This window comes from Martes martes (genome assembly GCF_963455335.1).
Source record: "Martes martes genome assembly, chromosome: 6".
NCBI lineage: Eukaryota > Metazoa > Chordata > Mammalia > Carnivora > Mustelidae > Martes > Martes martes.
This window is the reverse complement of record NC_137893.1, coordinates 120,143,604-120,163,495: the sequence shown is the minus strand read 5'-3', so window position 1 is coordinate 120,163,495 and position 19,892 is coordinate 120,143,604. Positions and strand designations below refer to the sequence as shown.

General features: G+C 52.8%; 3 protein-coding genes across 8 annotated transcripts; 2 read left to right on the top strand and 1 right to left on the bottom strand.

The window, feature by feature from the left end:
- The first annotated feature begins 11 nt into the window (after positions 1-11).
- Positions 12-10,799, top strand: SKIC2 (SKI2 subunit of superkiller complex). Its single transcript, XM_080807195.1, has 28 exons — positions 12-56; positions 134-237; positions 906-1,015; positions 1,105-1,222; positions 1,310-1,424; positions 1,549-1,623; positions 1,911-1,964; positions 2,063-2,253; positions 2,431-2,559; positions 2,778-2,923; positions 3,300-3,446; positions 3,578-3,662; positions 3,839-3,945; positions 4,274-4,420; positions 4,497-4,593; positions 4,779-4,991; positions 5,074-5,184; positions 6,891-7,121; positions 7,845-7,982; positions 8,136-8,273; positions 8,397-8,501; positions 8,848-8,995; positions 9,091-9,217; positions 9,354-9,564; positions 9,730-9,840; positions 9,921-10,139; positions 10,327-10,467; positions 10,555-10,799. The coding sequence occupies exons 1-28, from the start codon at positions 35-37 to the stop codon at positions 10,753-10,755; spliced, it is 3,741 nt and encodes a 1,246-aa protein (XP_080663321.1). The 5' UTR covers positions 12-34; the 3' UTR covers positions 10,756-10,799.
- A 60-nt stretch (positions 10,800-10,859) lies between these two features.
- Positions 10,860-13,228, bottom strand: DXO (decapping exoribonuclease). Of its 5 annotated transcripts, none has more exons than XM_080806978.1 (8): positions 12,918-13,198; positions 12,626-12,716; positions 12,312-12,413; positions 11,943-12,178; positions 11,635-11,854; positions 11,384-11,519; positions 11,153-11,247; positions 10,860-11,068 (listed from the first exon to the last, which is right to left on the bottom strand). In XM_080806978.1, the coding sequence occupies exons 4-8, from the start codon at positions 11,980-11,982 to the stop codon at positions 10,918-10,920; spliced, it is 642 nt and encodes a 213-aa protein (XP_080663104.1). In that variant the 5' UTR covers positions 11,983-12,178; positions 12,312-12,413; positions 12,626-12,716; positions 12,918-13,198; the 3' UTR covers positions 10,860-10,917. The 5 variants fall into 5 exon arrangements, with proteins under 5 accessions (XP_080663104.1, XP_080663103.1, XP_080663101.1 ...); XM_080806977.1 differs by having other exon boundaries at positions 12,811-13,187; XM_080806975.1 differs by having other exon boundaries at positions 12,312-12,716; positions 12,811-13,228.
- Positions 13,229-13,251: 23 nt separating this feature from the next.
- WHR1 (winged helix repair factor 1) lies at positions 13,252-19,329 on the top strand. 2 transcript variants are annotated; one of them, XM_080806980.1, is made up of 7 exons: positions 13,252-13,421; positions 13,524-13,660; positions 17,037-17,132; positions 17,390-17,529; positions 18,384-18,481; positions 18,592-18,792; positions 18,886-19,329. In XM_080806980.1, exons 1-6 carry the CDS (start codon positions 13,322-13,324, stop codon positions 18,741-18,743), a joined length of 723 nt encoding a protein of 240 aa, XP_080663106.1. In that variant the 5' UTR covers positions 13,252-13,321; the 3' UTR covers positions 18,744-18,792; positions 18,886-19,329. The 2 variants fall into 2 exon arrangements, with proteins under 2 accessions (XP_080663106.1, XP_080663107.1); XM_080806981.1 differs by having other exon boundaries at positions 13,264-13,421; positions 18,592-18,739.
- The last annotated feature ends 563 nt before the right edge of the window (positions 19,330-19,892 follow it).

The following is a 19,892-nucleotide window of genomic DNA, read 5'->3' as shown; positions in this document are numbered from 1 at the left end:
TTCCGGTCTGCCCCGCCGCTGCCGTGGCTCCAAGATGATGGAGACCGAGCGACTCGGTGAGGGGGAGGGGGTGGAACGAAGGAGTAGTCAGGGGGTGACCCTTGCCCTCTGACCTCTGACCTTCCCTCTGTAGTGCTACCTCCTCCAGATCCCCTGGATCTGCCCCTTCGGCTGGTGGAGCTGGGATGCACCGGGCGCTGGGAGCTGCTGAATGTGCCTGGGGCACCAGAGAGCACCGTGAGTGAATGTTGACCCTAACATTGAGCTTCAGACCTCCTCAAGTCTCCTTACTGTTGGACCTTAGCGTAACCTCATTCTTCTGTTTCTGGACTCCTGTCATCTGGGCCTGCCTTGTGCTGAACAGACCCCAGCCCAGTGGACCAGCTGTGGGTCAGAGCTCATATGAAGGCAAAGCAGGGAGTGCTGGGGATACCTGAGCTCTGAGAATTACTCTTTCAAATGTGTCTTTTTTCTCTGGAGTCACCTTCTGTCTCCAAGCACCAAGGCACTGGTTGATGGCTAGCCTTTGAGGCCCTGATTCATCCTTAGTTCTGGGCCCCCTTTCCCTAAGACTAGTGATTCTTAAATTTAAATGTACCTTGTAATTAGTGGTGGGGATTTTTAAAAATACAAATTCCTAAGCCCAATCCCAGAGGTTGTGAAATTATTGTGTTTTGTGTTGTATTGTAATGTATCAGTAATTGTTTTTGCCGGTAAATCAGTAGCAGGTAGTTTACCCTGGAAGACAGGATGATCTTTGGAAGATATTGTTTTTGCTTGGTTGTCCTATTTGGTCTGGAAATGTCTGCTGCTTCTGATTTGAACACAAATTCCATCACTTTCGTTTTTTGTCTGTGTCTTATGCTCTATCCTTACCTAATGTCTCTCATCTTATCCTTTACCAGCTTCCCCACGGCCTCCCTCCCTGTGCCCCAGATCTGCAGCAGGAAGCAGAGCAGCTGTTTTTGTCATCTCCAGCCTGGTTGCCTCTGCATGGTGTGGAGCACTCCACCCGGTGAGGAGTCTGGACTAGGGAGGTAGGCCCCTGAAGAAAACTGGCACAGGAAAGAAGGAACACCTGAAAATTATTTTCCTTTTCTGCAGAAAATGGCAGAGGAAAATGGATCCCTGGTCTCTCCTGGCCACACAGGGAGCCCCAGTGCCCTCCGACCTTCAGGCCCAGAGACACCCAACCACAGGCCAGATTCTGGGCTACAAAGAGGTAAGAGGTTAGAGACCACAAGAAGCAGAGTTGGGAAGGGATCAGAGGCAATCTCAGCCTCACTGGGGCTATGGTCTTTTGCCTCAGGTCCTGTTGGAGAATACAAACCTATCGGCCACCACCTCCTTGTCTCTTCGCCGGCCCCCAGGGCCCATCTCCCAGTCCCTGTGGGGGAATCCAACACAGTACCCTTTCTGGCCAGGTGACTTTTATGGAAATGGAATGGTAGGGGAGAGTGCCCTCAGTCTTCAGGAAGGGTTCCCGATCCATCCTGTAACGACCACCCCCGCCCCCCATGAATCCCTATTTGTCCACCCTCTCCCTAGGTGGAATGGATGAGCCCACCATAACAGATCTGAGCACTCGGGAGGAGGCTGAGGAGGAGATAGACTTTGAGCAAGGTGAGGTGGTGTGGGCATGGACCCTTGGGAGTGGGGCTGTGAGTCTGGGTCCTGACGAAGAGGGGCCCCAGCCTATCATAGGGCTGCTCCTTGCCCTTCTGTGCCTTTGAGACAATTAGGAAAAGGTATCCTTGTCATAACAGTCTTTACTGTCATCTGTCAGAAAGTTGTCCTAAGTATCCCATTTGCAACGTCTGTGCTGTGGATGGCATCCTGTAGGTTTGAGTAACGTGTGACTTGTGTGACTCTGTGTAGTAGTGGTGATTCTGTCTGTCCTTGTCCTTCAGATCTTCTTACTGTTCCGCCTGGCTTCAAAAAAGGTGTGGACTTTACACCAAAGGGTGAGTTTTAGCTTTGAGATGGGGCGTAGAAGTGGTGCCCTTCTCCTGTAGAACAGAGACGGATGTGACCAGGTTTCCCTTTTTTCCTTGCTCCTCAGGTCACCCAGTTCCAGCTTCTGGCTTGCTCAGCCTCAGTCGTTTGCTGGAGCCTCTGGATTTGGGTGGGGGAGACGAGGATGAAACTGAGGCAGTGGGACAGCCAGGAATTCCCAGAGGGGACACTGTGGCTGCCTCCCCCTGCAGTGCTTCCATGGCCCGAGCAAGCAGCTTGGAGGACCTAGTGTTGAAGGTTGGTGGTTATGGGCAGTTGAGACAGGAAAGAAGGAGCCTTACTAGGGGGCTGAGGGTGGGGTGGGGTGGCTGGGTTGGTTGGGTCTAAGAGGAAGACTGGAGCATCTTTTGGGAGGGGTGGTAATGGAGAGCTATTTGACTGTATCCTTATCACTCCTATCCACGGCTTTTGCAGGAAACATCCACAGCTGTATCCCCTCCAGAGCCCCCCAAACCCCTGCCTCAGGAGCAGTGGGCAATTCCTGTGGATGTCACCTCCCCTGTTGGTGATTTCTACCGCCTCATTCCCCAGCCGGCCTTCCAGGTAGGCTGGCCCAGTCCTCACATCCTCCCTACCTCTTTCCCACTGTTCCCTTCATTTCCTCTGCCAGCCCAGGCCAGTTGCCTTCTAGGTCCTTCTTCGACCTCAGTCCTGGCCTTCCTTCACTCTGGCATGCCACTGCCACCTTGCACGCCCCAGGAGTAGGAGGCAGGAGGGCCCCTTTCCCTTCTCTAGCTGCCATCTGTTTCTTTCTCCCACAGTGGGCATTTGAGCCAGATGTGTTCCAGAAGCAGGCCATCCTGCACTTGGAGCGGCATGATTCTGTCTTCGTTGCGGCTCACACATCTGCGGGGAAGACGGTTGTGGCTGAATATGCCATTGCCCTTGCCCAGAAACACATGACTCGGTACAGGTCCCCTCCCCAGCCTCCCCTTTCACCAGCTGGTCCTGGCTTCTCCCACACCCTTTCTGCTTGTTATCTCTTCCCCGCCTCTCCCTCATCCTTGAGATGAGAGGTTTGGAGAGAAACGGAGACAGGGACTAGAGCGAAGCAGGAGGGTGTGGTGGGGAGAGCGGTTAGAAGACCTGCGTCAGGTTCATAAGGGGTCGGGCTACAGAGTTTCTGTGGGGTTGTGTCGTGAAGCAGAATGTGAGGGCAGTTTGGGGAAGATCGGGGACACGTGAGCTCTGGCATGCCTCTGGGAGGGCTCAGGGTGGAAGAGGCGGTGCTGCCCAGGAGGCTGTAGGGGGGCTGACCGGCTGACTTCATGTCCTCTTCCCAGCACCATTTACACATCGCCCATCAAGGCCTTGAGCAACCAGAAGTTCCGAGACTTTCGAAACACATTCGGGGATGTGGGATTGCTCACTGGGGATGTGCAGCTGCACCCAGAGGCCTCCTGCCTCATTATGACAACAGAGATCCTTCGGTGAGAGATAGGCACTCAACACGGGTGGATTTTTGGTCAGGAAGGTGAGGCTGCTCTGGACAGCATGTTCACTGAGAACAGGGTGGAGTCAGGAGCCCCTGGGGAATCAGCCTGTGGCCTCTTCTCCCCAGCTCCATGCTGTACAGCGGCTCAGATGTCATCCGGGACCTGGAGTGGGTCATCTTCGATGAGGTTCACTACATCAATGATGCTGAGGTAGGAGGCGCGGGGGCCCCAGGCTCTAGTAGTCCTCTCCTGTGGCCTAGATCACGCACCCTTGTGGACCTTACTGCCTTCTTTGCCCCCCGAATGGAACCCTGTGCACGTCCCTAGGGGCAGAAGGGCAGCCCCCTCTGAGCTGCTGATGAGTGGTGTTCTTTCTCTGTGCCCAGCGTGGGGTTGTGTGGGAGGAGGTGCTCATCATGCTCCCTGACCACGTCTCCATCATCCTCCTGAGTGCCACCGTCCCCAACGCCCTCGAGTTCGCCGACTGGATCGGGTGAGATGCGCGCCCTGGGAGGCTTGGGTGGATGGCACCATGGCCCTCCTTGGTTGGGGGAGAGGGTGAAGATGACCATAGCGAGGACAGTGGTCAGGTCTTGAGAGTGGAGAGAAGGAAGGAAGGGGTTGGGCCATGTGTCCGACTCTAGTGGCTGTAGGACCCCGCTTGGGTCCAGATCATTTTGTGCACTGGGAGAGGGGATGATAGGACAGCCTTCCAGTCTGGCTCCCAGAAAAGATTGGGTGAAGCCAGAGGGGGAATGTGGTGGGGACGTGCATCCCTTCCTGCACTCTTGCCCCTGACCTGCTCTCTTCTCCCCACTCAGGCGACTGAAACGTCGCCAGATATACGTGATCAGCACTGTTGCGCGCCCCGTTCCCCTGGAGCATTATCTCTTCACGGGGAACAGCCCCAAGACCCAGGGGGAGCTCTTTCTGTTGCTGGACTCCCGAGGCGCCTTCCACACAAAGGGGTAAGCTGGAGATGGGGCAGAGTCAGCGCCGTGACCCCAGGCGTGACTGTGATCACCGACCCGCCCCGTGTCCCAGGTACTATGCCGCTGTGGAGGCCAAGAAGGAGCGGATGAGCAAACATGCCCAGACTTTTGGGGCCAAGCAGCCCACGCATCAGGGGGGGCCCGCACAGGTGAGAACTGGCAGGCTTTGTACCTGCTACCACCTGTTTCAACTCTGTCCATTCTTCCTGCGTTCTCCAGAGGTTTGGACTTGAGCTTTGAATACTGTCCAACTTGACATGGCTTCACTTCCCCTTGCTTTGGCCCTGACTAGTTCAGGGACTCAGCCTTTGCCCCTTTCTGCCCCCTTTTGCAGGACCGCGGTGTGTACCTGTCCCTTCTGGCCTCCCTCCGCACCCGCGCGCAGCTGCCTGTGGTGGTGTTCACCTTCTCCCGGGGTCGCTGTGATGAGCAAGCCTCGGGCCTCAACTCCCTTGACCTCACCACAAGTTCAGAGAAGAGTGAGATTCACCTCTTCCTGCAGCGTTGCCTTGCCCGCCTCCGTGGCTCTGACCGCCAGCTGCCCCAGGTATGGATGGGGGTCTTGGAGGCTGGTTGGGAGAGGATTCTCTACCACCTTCTTCCTGACCATGGGCCTTGGCTTCTTGCAGGTCCTGCACATGTCCGAACTTCTGCACCGCGGCCTGGGTGTGCACCACAGTGGCATCCTGCCTATTCTTAAAGAGATTGTGGAGATGCTCTTCAGTCGAGGCCTGGTCAAGGTACACGCACTGGTAGAAGGGGGACTCCTCAGCACTTGCTGCTCGCTCCAGGGCTGCCCGGAGGGTGGAGGGGCAAGGCTTTAGACAAGACAGTGCAGTGGTTAAGAACTTGGGCTCTGGGTCCAGACTGCCTGCGTGTGAATCCCCGCTCCACTACTTACTCACTGTGGGACCTCAGGCAAATTCCTTCATCTTCCTGAGCTTTAGCTTTCCTGTCTTAAAATGGGGGTACACAAGATAGGTATGGCAGTATTCGGAAGAGAAACCCAAAAAGTTAGTCATTAGAAAAATGCAATTTAAAATACTCAACAAGAAATGACTTTACAGCCACAAGACTGCTAACATTTAGGAAACTGGTGAATGCCAGGTGTTGCCAGATGTCGGAGATGATGGGATTATAGGAACCCTCATATAGGTGTAGCCTGTCTGGAGGGCACCCTGGCATTCTTGAGGCAAAACTATGTATAATATACTCCTAAATTCTGTTTCTGGATATATAATGCAAAGAAGTTCCTACCCTGGTCTGTGAGTGAAAATGTCCACTCTTCTTTCTTTTGTTGGCTATAATCTTGTGGTAGGGTGCTGGTGGCACCAAGGTGCCATCACCGGAAGAGTGGTAGGGCATTGTCAGGGGCACGCCCCACATTGCTAGGCAGCCCTGGGCAACAGTGGATTTGGTATAACCACAGGCGCTGGGATGGGTATTGAAAACACTGTGGCAGAAAAGAAAACATGAGATGCATGACTGCTGTTATGTTATTATTACTTTTCATTTGAGTACAGTTGACACACACAGCGTTACATTAATTTCGGATATAAAACATGGTAGTTCTTTTTCTGATTATACAGTAGACGTAATTTTACCTGGTATGCTGTGCTTACCACAAGTGTAACTCCCGTCTGTCACTATCCATTGCTGCTATTAGTATCATTGGCTATATTCCTTATGCTAAACATAAGGGTGCATCATTTTTAAATTTTTTTAGTGAGTTGTGGGAGAGGGGCAGTGGGAGAGAGAATCTTAAGCAGGCTCCATGCCCAGCACAGAGCCCAACACAGGGCTGATAGGGCTTGATCTCACAACCCTGAGATCACGACCTGAGCCAAAATCGAGTCGGACGCTTAACCAACTGAACCACCCAGGCATCCTATCATTTATTTCTTGATTTAGGGTATAACTGCCTTAAAATGTGGATTATAAATTCATGCACTCAGAATAGGGTACAATCTGCAAGAATATAATCACAGAGAAAGATACTCTACGCTGGGATGATTGATGGTGGAGGGATGGGAGTGAGCTATGGGGGTTACAAGAAAAGAAGTAGAGGGGTGCCCAGGTGGCTCAGTCTGTTAAGCGTCTGCCTTCAGCTCAGGTCATGATCCCAGGGTCCTGGGATCGAGCTGCATTGGGCTCCCTGCTCAGCGAGGAGTGTGCTTCTCCCTCTCCCTCTGCCTGCCGTACCCCCTGCTTATTCTCTCTCTCTCTCTGTCAAATAAATAAATAAAATCTTAAAAAAACAAAGTAGATAGTTAAATAGATAAAACGACAAAAATACAGTGCTTGCACTGTGATTGGCCCTGAAAGTTAAATGAGATCCTGCGAGTTAACTGTCTGGGACTTAGCCTCGGCTACAAAGTAAGGTGCACTTGGCTAGGGTGGGGTGTGTATTGCACCACTTTGCGGAAGCTCTCTTCCCCCATTCCAGGTCTTGTTTGCCACAGAGACTTTTGCCATGGGTGTAAATATGCCTGCCCGAACAGTGGTGTTTGACTCCATGCGGAAGCATGATGGCTCCGCCTTCCGGGACCTGCTCCCTGGAGAGTATGTGCAGATGGCAGGCCGGGCGGGCCGGAGGGGCCTGGACCCCACCGGCACTGTCATCCTGCTCTGCAAGGGCCGTGTGCCTGAGATGGCAGACCTGCACCGCATGATGATGGTGAGCCGGGGTGGGGTGGGCTGAGCTGGGAGGGCCCCGACTCCGGGCACTGGCCCAATTCTCTCTTCCAGCCCTCTTCCCCTCCCCTTTCTTTGCACAGTTGACCCTTGAACAGTGTAGGGTTAGGGGCACTGACCTCCTGCACAGTCAGATAGCCACGTACAACTTCTGACTCCTGGAAAACTTAACTATTAATAGTGTATACTGTTGGCCTGAAGCCTTACTGGTAATGGACGATCAACACATATGTATGTTACATGTATTACGTGTTATGTTCTTACAATAAAGCAACAGATAAGAAAATGTCATGAAGGAACTTATAAGAAAGAAAATACAGGACTATACAATATTTACTGAAAGAAATTCATGCATAAATGAACCCATGAAGTTCAAACCCATGGTGTTCGAGGGTCAACTGTACTTTTTTCTTTTGCCTGGGAGAAATCAAGGTCAGAGTGAGCAGATCTGAGGATTAGACTGAATATCATTTCTAGTCTATTGTCAGTGTGAAGACAGAGCCAGGTAGGACCTTTGAGAGTCTCTTTAGTTTTCTTCCCTTATTTTGCAGAGGTGAGTAAGTGGTTTGTCTAGGGTCCCATGGTTGCAGAGAGGGGACAAGATCTGCTGGGAGTAGAACTGGTCCCTAAGGGGCTGGCTGGGGGGCAGCTGGTCCCCACCCCCCACCCCTGGCTCCGTCTCACTGGGTTCTCTGACCCGGCCCAGGGGAAGCCATCACAGCTACAGTCCCAGTTCCGACTCACATATACCATGATACTGAACCTGCTGCGGGTGGATGCCCTCAGGGTGGAGGACATGATGAAGAGGAGCTTCTCCGAGTTTCCATCCCGCAAGGACAGCAAGGTGAGGAGGTTGGGATGACCAGTATACTGGGCAGGCCGTTGGGACAAGGGAAGCTGGGCTGGGAAGGGGCGGACATCTGGAGACCAGGGGTGCACGTGGGGAGGGTGGGACACTGGGGACTGTCCTTTCACACCTTCCCCCACTTCGCCCCAGGCCCATGAACAGGCTCTAGCTGAACTGACCAAGAGACTAGGGGCCTTGGAGGAACCTGACACAACTGGCCAATTGGTGGACCTGCCTGAGTATTACAGCTGGGGGGAGGAACTGACAGAGACCCGGAGCCTGATCCAGGTGAGTGTTGTGGGGGTGATGAAGAAAGGGGGGAAGAGAATGCAACACTCTGGGTGCTCCTGAACCTAATCCCAGCCTAGTCTCTGTGTCCGTGATGCTTCCTTCTCTCTCCTCACTCTTCAGCGGCGCATCATGGAGTCTGTGAATGGGCTCAAGTCTCTCTCAGCGGGAAGGGTAGTGGTCGTGAAGAATCAGGAGTATCACAACACATTGGGTGTGATCCTGCAGGTGAGGGCAATGGAAACTTGGACCCCGGAGGGAGTGGGGTTGAATGGGGAAGGAGTTGGGTTGGGAGGAGGGAGGAAGGAACCTCATCCCCATCTTCCCCACTTGGCTGGGGGCAGTTGTAGTCACAATGGTATACTCATATGCGTTCTTGCTCTCCTTTCCTGTTGTTACCACTCTGTGCCTACCTCCTTGTCCCCTCCCGAAGACTGTTTTGACTTGGTTACCAGTCCATACTGGTGGGCTCTGCAGTTGCTTCATGATCACTGCCCGAGGGTGGGGATCTGCTCCCCATCTTTGATCTCCGCTCCTCACGTTGCCCTGGCCCGGCCTCCCCCATCTACCGTAGGTCTCCTCGAACTCCACCAGCAGGGTATTTACAACCCTGGTCTTGTGTGATAAGCCTGTGTCTGAGGACCCACAGGAGAGGGCACCAGCCACCCCAGATGTGCCCTACCCCGATGATCTTGTGGGGTTCAAGCTGTTCCTGCCTGAAGGTGAACATGGGGCAGATGTCCGGGTTCCTGACAGCAGTGTGGGCTGCTTGCCTGGGTTCATGGTAGTGTTTGGTCCTGCTCTCCCCTTTTCACAGGACCTTGTGACCACACAGTGGCCAAGCTCCAGCCAGGAGATGTGGCCGCCATCACCACCAAGGTTCTCCGGGTGAATGGGGACAAGATCTTGGAGGACTTCAGCAGGAGGCAGCAACCAAAATTCAAGTCAGGGATGCTGGGGGGGATCCTTTTCCTGGGGAGGGACCATGTAACAGGGTGTGGAGAGGTGCGGCTGGGGTGTAGGGGCTTCTGTGGAAGAAAAGACTCTGCTCTAGGTTTCAAGACTTTGCTCCTTCCTCAGGAAGGATCCTCCCATTGCAGCCGTGACCACTGCTGTGCAGGAACTGCTGCGTCTGGCTCAGGCCTACCCAGCGGGACCTCCTACCCTTGACCCTGTCAATGACCTGCAGCTTAAGGATGTATCAGTGGTGGAGGGGGGGCTCCGAGCCCGGAAGCTGGAGGAGCTGATCGGCGGTGCTCAGTGTGTGCATAGCCCCCGTTTCTCTGCCCAGGTAGGGTCCTGGATGCCAGCTCCCAAGCTGAGGTGGGGGTGGGGGGTGGGTTTCCCTTCTGGACCCCTGTACACTGGCCAGCCCCATCTCTGCCCTTGTCCTTGGTGCCCTCCTGCCCTGGGGCATGGGGAAGGCTAATGTGCTTCTGCTGGTGGCTCTCTGCAGTACCTGAAGCTGCAGGAGCGCGTGCAGATACAGAAGGAGATGGAACGACTACGCTTCCTGCTGTCGGATCAGTCACTGCTGCTCCTCCCAGAGTATCACCAGCGAGTAGAGGTCGGAGGGGCAGCAGTGGGGGGTGCGGGGCTAGTGAGGGAGAAGATAGCAGGCTCCCAACACCTACCATCTTTCTTTAGGTGCTCCGAACCCTGGGTTATGTAGATGAGGTGGGCACGGTGAAGCTGGCAGGGCGGGTGGCTTGTGCCATGAGCAGCCATGAGCTGCTCCTCACTGAGCTCATGTTTGACAACGCTCTGAGTGCCCTGCGGCCGGAGGAGATTGCAGCCCTCCTCTCCGGCCTGGTCTGCCAGAGCCCTGGGGACCCTGGGGAGCAGCTCCCAAACACCCTCAAACAGGTATGGGACACCCACCCCACTTCTCCCCCTTGGCTGTGGTGTTCCCAATTCCCATCCCTGGGTGTTCTCCAGGTGACCCCTCCAGCCCTGTTAAGTGCCCCTAAGAGCTGGGATGCCACCTTCCTTGACCTGGGACTCCCCACCCCTGGAGAAGGCAGGGTCTGAGCCTCTCCTTCCCCATTTGCAGGGAGTTGAACGTGTCCGGGCTGTGGCCAAGCGGATTGGTGAGGTCCAGGTGGCCTGTGGCTTGAACCAGACAGTGGAGGAATTTGTGGGGGAGCTGAATTTTGGGCTTGTCGAGGTTGTGTACGAGTGGGCCCGGGGCATGGTGAGTCACTGGGGTTTTGTGGGTGGCAGGATGGGGAGAGGCTGCCCAGGTCTTCCACATTCAGTCCTCACCCTGCTTCCTTCACAGCCTTTCTCCGAGCTGGCGGGGCTGTCGGGGACCCCTGAGGGCCTGGTGGTCCGCTGCATCCAGCGCCTGGCTGAGATGTGTCGCTCACTGAGGGGGGCAGCCCGCCTTGTAGGTGAGCCTGTATTAGGTGCCAAGATGGAGACAGCAGCTACCCTGCTACGGAGGGACATCGTCTTTGCAGCCAGCCTGTACACTCAGTGAATGCCCTCTGTGTAAAAATATAGTAATAAAACAGTAAGCCACCTGTGTGTGTACTGGAGGTGTTGGGCAGGGTCGACTCAGGCAAAAGACACAGCAAGAAGAACCACCTAGAAGTATGCTTTTATCTGTGCACGCAGAGACAGGACCAGCCCTTTCAAGGTCTCAGTCTTTGGGGGAAGGTGTCTTGGGGGCTGATGGGAGGTCCCGGGTCATGGCTTCCACGTACCACGTGGGCAGGAAGGCGTAGGGTGCATCTTGATGTTTAGACACTGTGACTGGGCTGCCAGGCTCCCAGGAGAAGAGATAGACAAGCCTAGGGGGCACATGGAGTCACAAGTTGAGGGCTGGAGGAGAGCTCCGGGGACCCAGGGGGCAGGGACAGAGCTGAAAGCCTCACCTGGGGTCATCCTGGACAACTGTGTTCTGGGCAAAGCTAAGGAAGGCAGCACAGAAGTTCATGCACACAGAGGGATTCCAGCCATCACGGTCATTCTAGAGAGGGCCGAGGAGAAGGGAGAAGACAGGCAGTGAGGGGGCGGGGAGGGGAAGATGGACTGCAGCCGGGAACACTGGACCTGTGGCCCTGGTGTGGGGGATGCAGGTGGGAGCTGTGACACCGCTGCCTTACCCTGACATACTCGAACATCTCCATGGTAGGAAAGGTCTTGAGGGAACAGACGAAACCCTCTGGGTTACGGAAGCCAGCAACGACGTTTGGGACCCCCAAAAGGAATGACTGAGCCCACCATTTTAGGAGCTTATGTCTGTCAGGAAAGGCAAGGGGTCAGTAGGACCCTTCCTCCACCCTCCAGCTTCTCTCAGGTCCCTTTTCCAGCTGTCTTGTTCTGGGCTCTCACCCTACCCAACCCCATTCTGAACCTGTAGAAGTTTCTCCAGTGGCCAGGCCTGTGCATCTCCTTGGAGGTCTTGAGCTCCACATAGCAGGCAGGGGGCTGTGTGCATGGGGCCCGGGGGTCCATGCAGTCTACCTCCCCTGAGAAGAGCAGACGGTGGTTTCCCAGGCGACTGCGTAGCACAGAGCAGAAGGCCACATTGGTGTTGACCTCCCCGGAGGGATCCGGGAAGCTTCCAGGTTTGTCTGCACAAGGAGAGAAATGGCAACAAGGGTGGGGGCTTTCAATCTCCCGGGAAGAGGGTGTGGGCTACAGAGCAAGGGCAACTCTCACCTGCACACATGTACTGTTCAAACTTGTACCCCATGTACATAAGCTCCCGGAGGAGGGGTGGCCGGGCAAGCCTCTGGGCCCGAGCTGCTGGTGTCTCTACTTCACTCAGGTACAGTGTCCCCTGGAAGCGGGAGGCCGCCAGCTGCCAGCCCTCCTGCTGCTCATACGGTGTCGTCAGCAATTTTGTCAGGTGCCCCCGCCATGTCACTATGGCCCCTGCCAGCCAGCCTGGACCCCTAAGAGGGAGGAGTTAGAAGCATTAGCTTAGATGATTTCCCCAAAGACCCTACGTTCCTTCTAAAGACTGAACTCACTCCAGCTTAGGGAGTAGGCGCAGATCTCTAGATCTGTGTGCTGTACTTTGCTCACCCCTCCAGCTTGCCTCGGTGATCCAGGAGCCAGCGCAGCAGGTGGTCCAGCCCCTCTTGGAGCTCCTCATCCCTGGGTTGGTATCGATCAGGGTATCCATCTCTGAGGTCAAAATTGGGGCCTTGGTCATTGGTAGGGGGTGGGCTGTAGTAGCGCAAGGCTTGAGCATCTCCGTGATACTGGCGTTGTGCATCCAGGGAGAAACAGCCCAGTTCGGAAGGGCGCCCATAGAAAGGAAAGGGCCCAGAATAGAGGGCAGGGTCTGTGGGCAGCGAGGATCCTGGGCTGGTGAGTTTGTTCCGAGGCTCAGTTACCTCTATCTTCTCTGATTTCCTCTTGTTCTCTCTGCGATCCATGAGGTCCTTAGAACTGGAGGTTGGGAAGTTATCCTTTCACAGAGGAGCCCTGGAAAAGGGAGACTCTGGGTTAGGACTAGGCGAGCCTACTGGTGGCCAGGCTCTGGCCCTGGAACAGAACCAAGGCCAGGTGCATATCCCACCTTTTCCCTTGCCCTATACCCCCGCCTCCAGATGCTCCAAACGCAGTGAGCTGAGGAAGGCTGTCCGGGCTCAGAGCAAGGATCTGATTGTCCCAAAGCCCGCCAACCTCGACCTCCACCTCCGCGGAGCTAAAGCGACAAGGCAGGTACGTCCAGAAGACGGGGTGGCACGCAAAGGTGGTTTTCCGCCCTCCAAGACGCAATCGTGCAGCGACAGTGGCGGGCAGAACCCTCAGCGGCGCCGGGTGGGGGGCGCTTCACGCCGCCGCCCACGCGTTCCGGGCCCTGAGAGACCGCGGAGGGAGCCGATCCCGGCAGGCGTGCGGCGGTGCTCCTCCCCCGCCGGCTGAAAAGGCAAGTTGACGCCTCTTCGGTCCCACGTCATCCTTCTTCCGCCGGGCGGACCGGCCTCGCGGGAGCCTGACGTCACTGCTCTGCTCCGGAAGACTCTGTCTCCTTGGCCCCTTGTCTCAACGTCGACCTCTTCCCCGGCCGCCTGACATCCCGGGATATGAGCCGGAAGAGACAGCGCCTGGTCCCGGACGCCTTTGGGCTGAAGAGGCGGCGGGAGCGAGGACAGGCAGAGGCGGATCCTCTGAGGGGCGAGTCGGGTAAGCGCGGTCGCCCGGGGGCGAGACGGGGAGCGGCGGGCGGTGGGAGAACGGCGCCCCCCGCCCTCCTTCCCGCAGCAGTGACGGGGTCTCTCCGCCCAGGGTCGGCGCGCGCGGCGGTCGCCGAGCTGGTGCAGCTGTTCCCGCGAGGCCTGTTCGAGGACGCGCTGCCGCCCATCGCGCTGAGGAGCCAAGTGTACAGCCTCGTGCCGGACCGGACGGTGGCCGACCGGCAGCTGGTGAGCGGCGTCGGAGCGACGGACGGAAGCAGCTTCCCGGCCTCGCGGGCGCTCCCGAGGGTCCCCATCACTCAGAAGCTAAGTGGGTCCGCCGGCCCTCGGCCACTCAGCGGGCGTTCGGGCTCTCTGGGCCGGTCCCTGCGGGGCCAAGGAAAATGCCACAGACCCTGTTAGAAGACCCAGCGGCAGTAGGGAGCATGCCACATCGTGCAAGTGGAAGAGCGACTCTTGGGAAAACGGAGTCATCGGGCACAGTTGGAGCTTTACAGCGCTGGGAATGCACGCGGGCGTCAGGTCGCGGCAGGCCTTGTGCGGCAGTGGTGTTTCTGCCTTAACAGGGAAGGCGATAAGCTAGCAGAGAATGTTAACCAGGAGAGGGAACGCTGTGTTGCGTGGATTGGAGGGAGTGAGATGAGACGGGGAGATCAGTGAGGAAGATACTGCATCGGAGAACTGGTGAAGGCCTAAATGAAGGGAGAGCAGTAGGGAGGGCGAGGGTGGGTGAAGGTGAGGGGAGTGGGGCAGAGGGAGGAGTCCAGGAAGAGTCAGATTTTCTGGATGATGGGGATTGAGTAGTTGGTGGAGTGAATAGAAGAGGAGGGCACTGAGTTTTTGGGGCGGATGATAGGTTTGATTTTGTCCAAGTTGGAGGTGCATGGGGAGTATCCAAAGACAAGTGTGTAGTGGACAGTTGGATATGAGGGACTGGAGAGAATTCTGGGCCAGTGATACTAGATTTGGAGTGGTTGAGGTATGAGCAGTGGTCCAGTCTGTGGATGTGGGTGAGATTGGGTAGGAAGAGTGAGTAGAGAAGTAATTTGTAATCTTTTTACAAACTTTAAAAGATAATGAAAGTTATGACTCTTCTCACAAAAATGTATACGTGCCACATACATACAGGATGTATGTGCATTTTGTTGGGGGAAGGGACATTGTTTCATGGGTCCTCTGAGGTCCAGGGTTAAGGACCTCGAGCTTAGAGTGAAAGGGCCAAATCTGCAAAGCTGAGAGATACCCACCTTCAAGGCAGTCCTGAGTTCTGCCTGTGTCAGAATTATCTGGGCTGCTTATTCAAAAATAAAGGTTCCTGGGACTTAGCTAAAGTTAATAGATGCAGATCTTTTGAGTGTAGAACCTGGGCATCTACATTTTGAATTACTATCTCAAGTGATTCTTCCTTAAGATTTGGGACCCATTGATGTGAGGGGAAAGCATAGGAAGAGGAGTCTCTGGAAGAAGCTGAGAAGGAATTGTCGGAGTTAGGAGGAACCATGGAAGAGGCCTATTGAGAAATCACATAGATTGTCAAGGAGGTGGAGTAGCTGGCAGTGTTAGAACCCGTGATTTAAGGCAGTGGTTGGTATAGGGATTAAGTAAAATAATATCCAAAATCTGTCCATTGGATTTAGCAGGTGGAAGATTAATGGCAACCTGTCAGGATGAAAAGAGGAAAGGAAAGGAAGATGGAGACTAGCTCCACTGTCCTGAGGAAGTGAGTTAGATGGAACCACTCCTTATAGACTATTTGTTGTTTTTTTTTTTTTTTTTAATTTATTTATTTGTTAGAGAGAGAGCGAGCGAGCACAGGCAGACAGAGTGGTAGGCAGAGGCAGAGGGAAAAGCAGGCTCCCCGCGGAGCAAGGAGCCCGATGTGGGACTCGATCCCGGGATGCCGGGATCACGACGTGAGCCGAAGGCAGCTGCCTAACCAACTGAGCCACCCAGGCATCCCCTATTTGTTGTTTTTTTAATTTACTGATGTTAGCCTAAATTTTAAAAAAGCTTTAAAAATGCATAAAAGAAAATATAAACACAGACACAATTAAAAAATGTTCATAAAGCAGATATCCATTTAACCACAACCCAAGGCCAACTATAGCTACATACATCAATCTCCAGTCAAAAGGACTTAATGTCCCTTGGTGGTAACTATGGTCCTAACTGGTATGATAATCGTTCCCTTGGTTTGCTTTATACCATCTGTGTGATTACCTGTAAATGACATAGCTTAGTTTTATCCATTTTTGACCTTGATATAAACAAAATCATACTGTATATATGTATGTACTATATTTATATCTTGTTTCATTAGGAAAATACTTCTGAAATTCTCAGTTTCAATAGTTCCGTAGCAATAGTTCATTTATTTTCATAGATTTCTATTTTGTGAATATGTCTCATTTTGTTCTAGTGAAAAAAAAATGTTTCTAGGCAATCTATCATCTGAAGTTTCAAATTTATTGGCATAAAATTTGTAGTCTCATTTTATTGTTTATTGGTTGTGTAGCATTGACCCTTTTCTCATTCTTTATAATGATTATCTCTGCTTTTTCTAGTCCACCCATCCCTCCCCCACAACCATTTTCTTGGTCAGTCTCACCAGTGGCTTATCAATTTTAATAGTCTTATCAATAGCTTTGTTGTTTTCTTGTACACATATTTTCTATTTTATTAGTGTTTATCCTCCACTGTTGTGTTTATTTTACTTTTTTCTGATTAATTTCATCCTCTCTTCACTTCTAATATATGCGTGTCAAGTTGTAGTTTATCTTAGTCATGTGCAGATAGATAGATAGATAGATAGATAGATAGATATAGTTTTGGTATATATTTTTGGCTACCATTCAGTTTAAAATATGTTCTAACTTCTTTTGTCATGTTTTTTCTTGGACCGAGGGTTGATTAGGAATGTATGTCTTAATTTTAATCTGTCTTTAATTTTAACGTATGTGTGCGTTTTCATATTACCTACTTGTTACTGATTTCTGACACAAAAGATACTGTGGTCAGAGAACATACACAATATGATTTTAGTTATTTGAAGTTTATTGAGACTTGTTTTGTGCTATGTGTTCAGTTTTGCTAAATATTCTATATATATTTGAAGAGAATGTGTATTTTTCAGTTATTATTTTCTTAGTAACTAAAGTTAATGCAAGTTATTTCCTTATTCTTATTTGTTCTATGAGTTTATGAGAGGTGGATTAATTAACTTTTGTGATTATGGATTTGCTAGTATCTTTTCAAATATTTTCCCTACCTTCTCACCTTCCCTCACCCAAAGTCTTGGCTGTTATTTCCTTGAAGGCAGGGCACATGTCTTAATCACTATCTTATTTTAGTGTCTGGCTTATGATTGGAAAATATATATTGATTGCTTGATAGTCAGCTGATGAGGTGGGTGGATGGGAAGGTGGGTAACTAATTTGAAAAGACTATTTAGTAATCCACCTGATTCTCTCCCCACAGTTTTTTCTTTGCTTAGAGAAAAATTCCCAGTGTTGGCAATAAAATATCCCTGCCCAAAAGTGCCCAGAATATATCAGAGTATCTTACCCTGATACCCTTCTTTTTACTCCCATCTCTCTGGAGACAGAAGGAGCTTCAAGAGCAGGGGGAGATCAGAGTCATCCAGCTGGGCTTTGACTTGGACGCCCATGGAATTATCTTCACTGAGGACTACAGGACCAGAGTGCGTGTAACTGTGTGTGTGTGTCATAGGGTGTGGGGGACAAGCAGGGAAGTTGGAGAATGGAAATAAAAAGAGACAATTTTTCCACTCTGTGTGTTACAGAGAGGACACAGAGCTCTGGTACGTAGTAATATAAAGGAGAAGAAAAGGAGGTAGAAGGACATGAACAAAAGGGAAAACGGGAGGAGGACTATCCTGGAGGTGGTCAGTAGAGGCTGAGGTTAGGGCCAGACCGCATCTCTCATCTCTGGTTCCAGGTCCTCAAGGCCTGCGATGGCCGACCATATGCTGGGGCAGTGCAGAAGTTTCTGGCTTTGGTACTTCCAGCTTGTGGGGACCTTAGCTTCCAGCAAGACCAAATGACACAGACCTTCGGCTTTAGGGACCCAGAGATCACGTAAGACTTGGGGAAACAACAGAGCTCAGACATCTGAGACTTCCTGCGTCCATCCAGTTCTATCCAGCTTTGTCCTTTTGGTGAACCTGCCAAAAAGATAGATGGACTCTTCTTTTTAGGAAAATGACCTTAATTTGTGCTCCACCCACAAGAGAGGAGGCCTGTTTTTATCTGAGTCCTTGGAAAGAGCCCTAGTCTAGAATTCAAGAGATCTGGGTGACTAATCCAATGAATTTAGAGGCCTGGCAGGCACCATAAATGCCTGCTGTGAACCCTGCTGAGACTAAGAGAATTGAGAGTGGTAGGAGCCTGGATGCCCCTAAAACCTACATTAAAAAGCAGTGACCAGACAAGGGCGAAGTAAAGATTCCATTTCAGGGGGCCTTATCTGGCTCAGGCTCCCTATTTTGTAACCCAGGGCAAATGTGAAAGCATTTTATAAACTTTTTAGTAAGACATGGGGGGAGCCATGGTGAGGTATGTGTCGGCAGAGGCAGGAGCCCAGAAGAAAGGCCCTTGTTTCACCCCTGGGGTTGGGTCGAGGCTGTGTCAGGGCATGTGGTCAAGGAGGGCTTCTAGGAGCAGAAGGTGATTTAGTTGAACAAGTAATAATAACGCAAAAGAAAGTGGGGGGAAAGAAAAAGTAGGGGCGGGGGACAATCCAAGTAGAGGAATGGAAGCAAGGCCGGGCACTGAACAGCAGGGTGGGAACAGAGAACCACTCCAGGGTGGGCTTCTGTTCCTTAGTCCCCTTGTATGGTTGCCCATTTGGGGAGACTGTCCAAGCATCAGTGGGCAGGAATAGGATTCTCAGAGCTCAACTCTTCTCTCTCCTGGCTTCCTACCCTCCTTAGGCAGCTAGTGAATGCTGGAGTGCTCACTGTCCGAGATGCTGGGAGTTGGTGGCTGGCTGTGCCTGGCGCTGGGAGATTCATTAAATATTTTGTTAAAGGTATTCTATCTGCATCTCAAGCCTTCACCCGCTTAAGAACACCTTTGGGTAGTTTCTCGGGGCCCAGGCCTTATTCACCTTTCCCCTCTTCTGTGCCATTTCTCCTCCAGGGCGCCAGGCTGTTCTTGGCATGGTCCGGAAGGCCAAGTACCGGGAGCTACTCCTGTCAGAGCTCTTGGGCCGGCGGGCACCTGCCGCGGTGCGACTCGGCCTCACCTACCACGTGCATGACCTCATTGGGGCCCAGCTGGTGGACTGGTGAGTCTCTCTCACCCCCCAGCCTCTGGCAGATCACCAAGCAGTGACCCAAGGTTGGATTCCCTCTGCCATATACCAGGCCAAGCTCTGAGTTTTCCCGACTTTAGGCCTGGGTATCTGGCTCCAGCCTCATCTTTCTTTTGCAGTGTCTCCACCACTTCTGGAACTCTCCTCCGCCTTCCAGAGACATGAGGATTCTCCTCGTCATTGCATACCTCCCCAGAGTGGGGTGAGAGGGGCCCAGGAGTACTGCCCAGTGGTGGCTGAGACAGGGTCACCTTGGCAAGGCGTGGGAGCCCGGATGAGTGTTGGCCTTGCTTCTGCTCAAAGGGTCAGATGTGATTGCTGCTGTTTACCTGGGCTCTGACCCAGTGGTGGGGTTTGGGCAATGCTTCTCTGCCCTTCCGTGGAAGTGGAGACAGAAAGCAGGCCAAGGCCATGGCTGTTGCCTTTCTTGTAGCAAAGTCTGCTGTCACTCTCTTGGGATAGGAAGACGGGATTTCTGGGGAGGCTGGTGAGGGAGGGCAGAGTCCTCTGTCCTATATGTCGAGGTAAAACTGCCAAATAAAGTACTTCCGCCTGTGCGATTCCCTGGATGTCTTTGTTTAATGTGATGTGTATCTGGGCGCCTCGTTTGCGGGTAGAGTTAAAGCCAGATTTGAGCCTGAGCTTTGCCTCGTTGTTCAGAGACAAAAGGACACTGAGGTCAATTCTCCCTATGGGAGGTAAAGGTATACCTGATCTAAACAACAGAATTTCTGTTAGGGCCTGCACAAAGCAAAGGTCTGGTATCGTTCAGGTTTTGTGGGGGTTGTAGTTAGAGATAAGCATCTTGTACCTTGCTTTGTAAAGATTTTTATGAAGGAGCTTGTGTCTCCAACCATGTACTGAGCTACATTGAACTATGCCCACACATACTGGAGAATGTGTGTGTGTGTGTATGTGCGTGTGTATGTATGTGCCCCCAGATACACCCAGTAGGGAGGCTGCCCGGGGCACTGGGATGAGAGGGGTTAACACAGAAGGACAGAACATAACTTTGGGCCATGATTTCCTCATTCCCTCAGAGACCCAGGTGTCCCGGGTGTTGTCCTCCCTCCCCCTGCCCCTACTAAATACTGGGCCTGGGGCCAGTTGCATTTCTTGCCTGTCA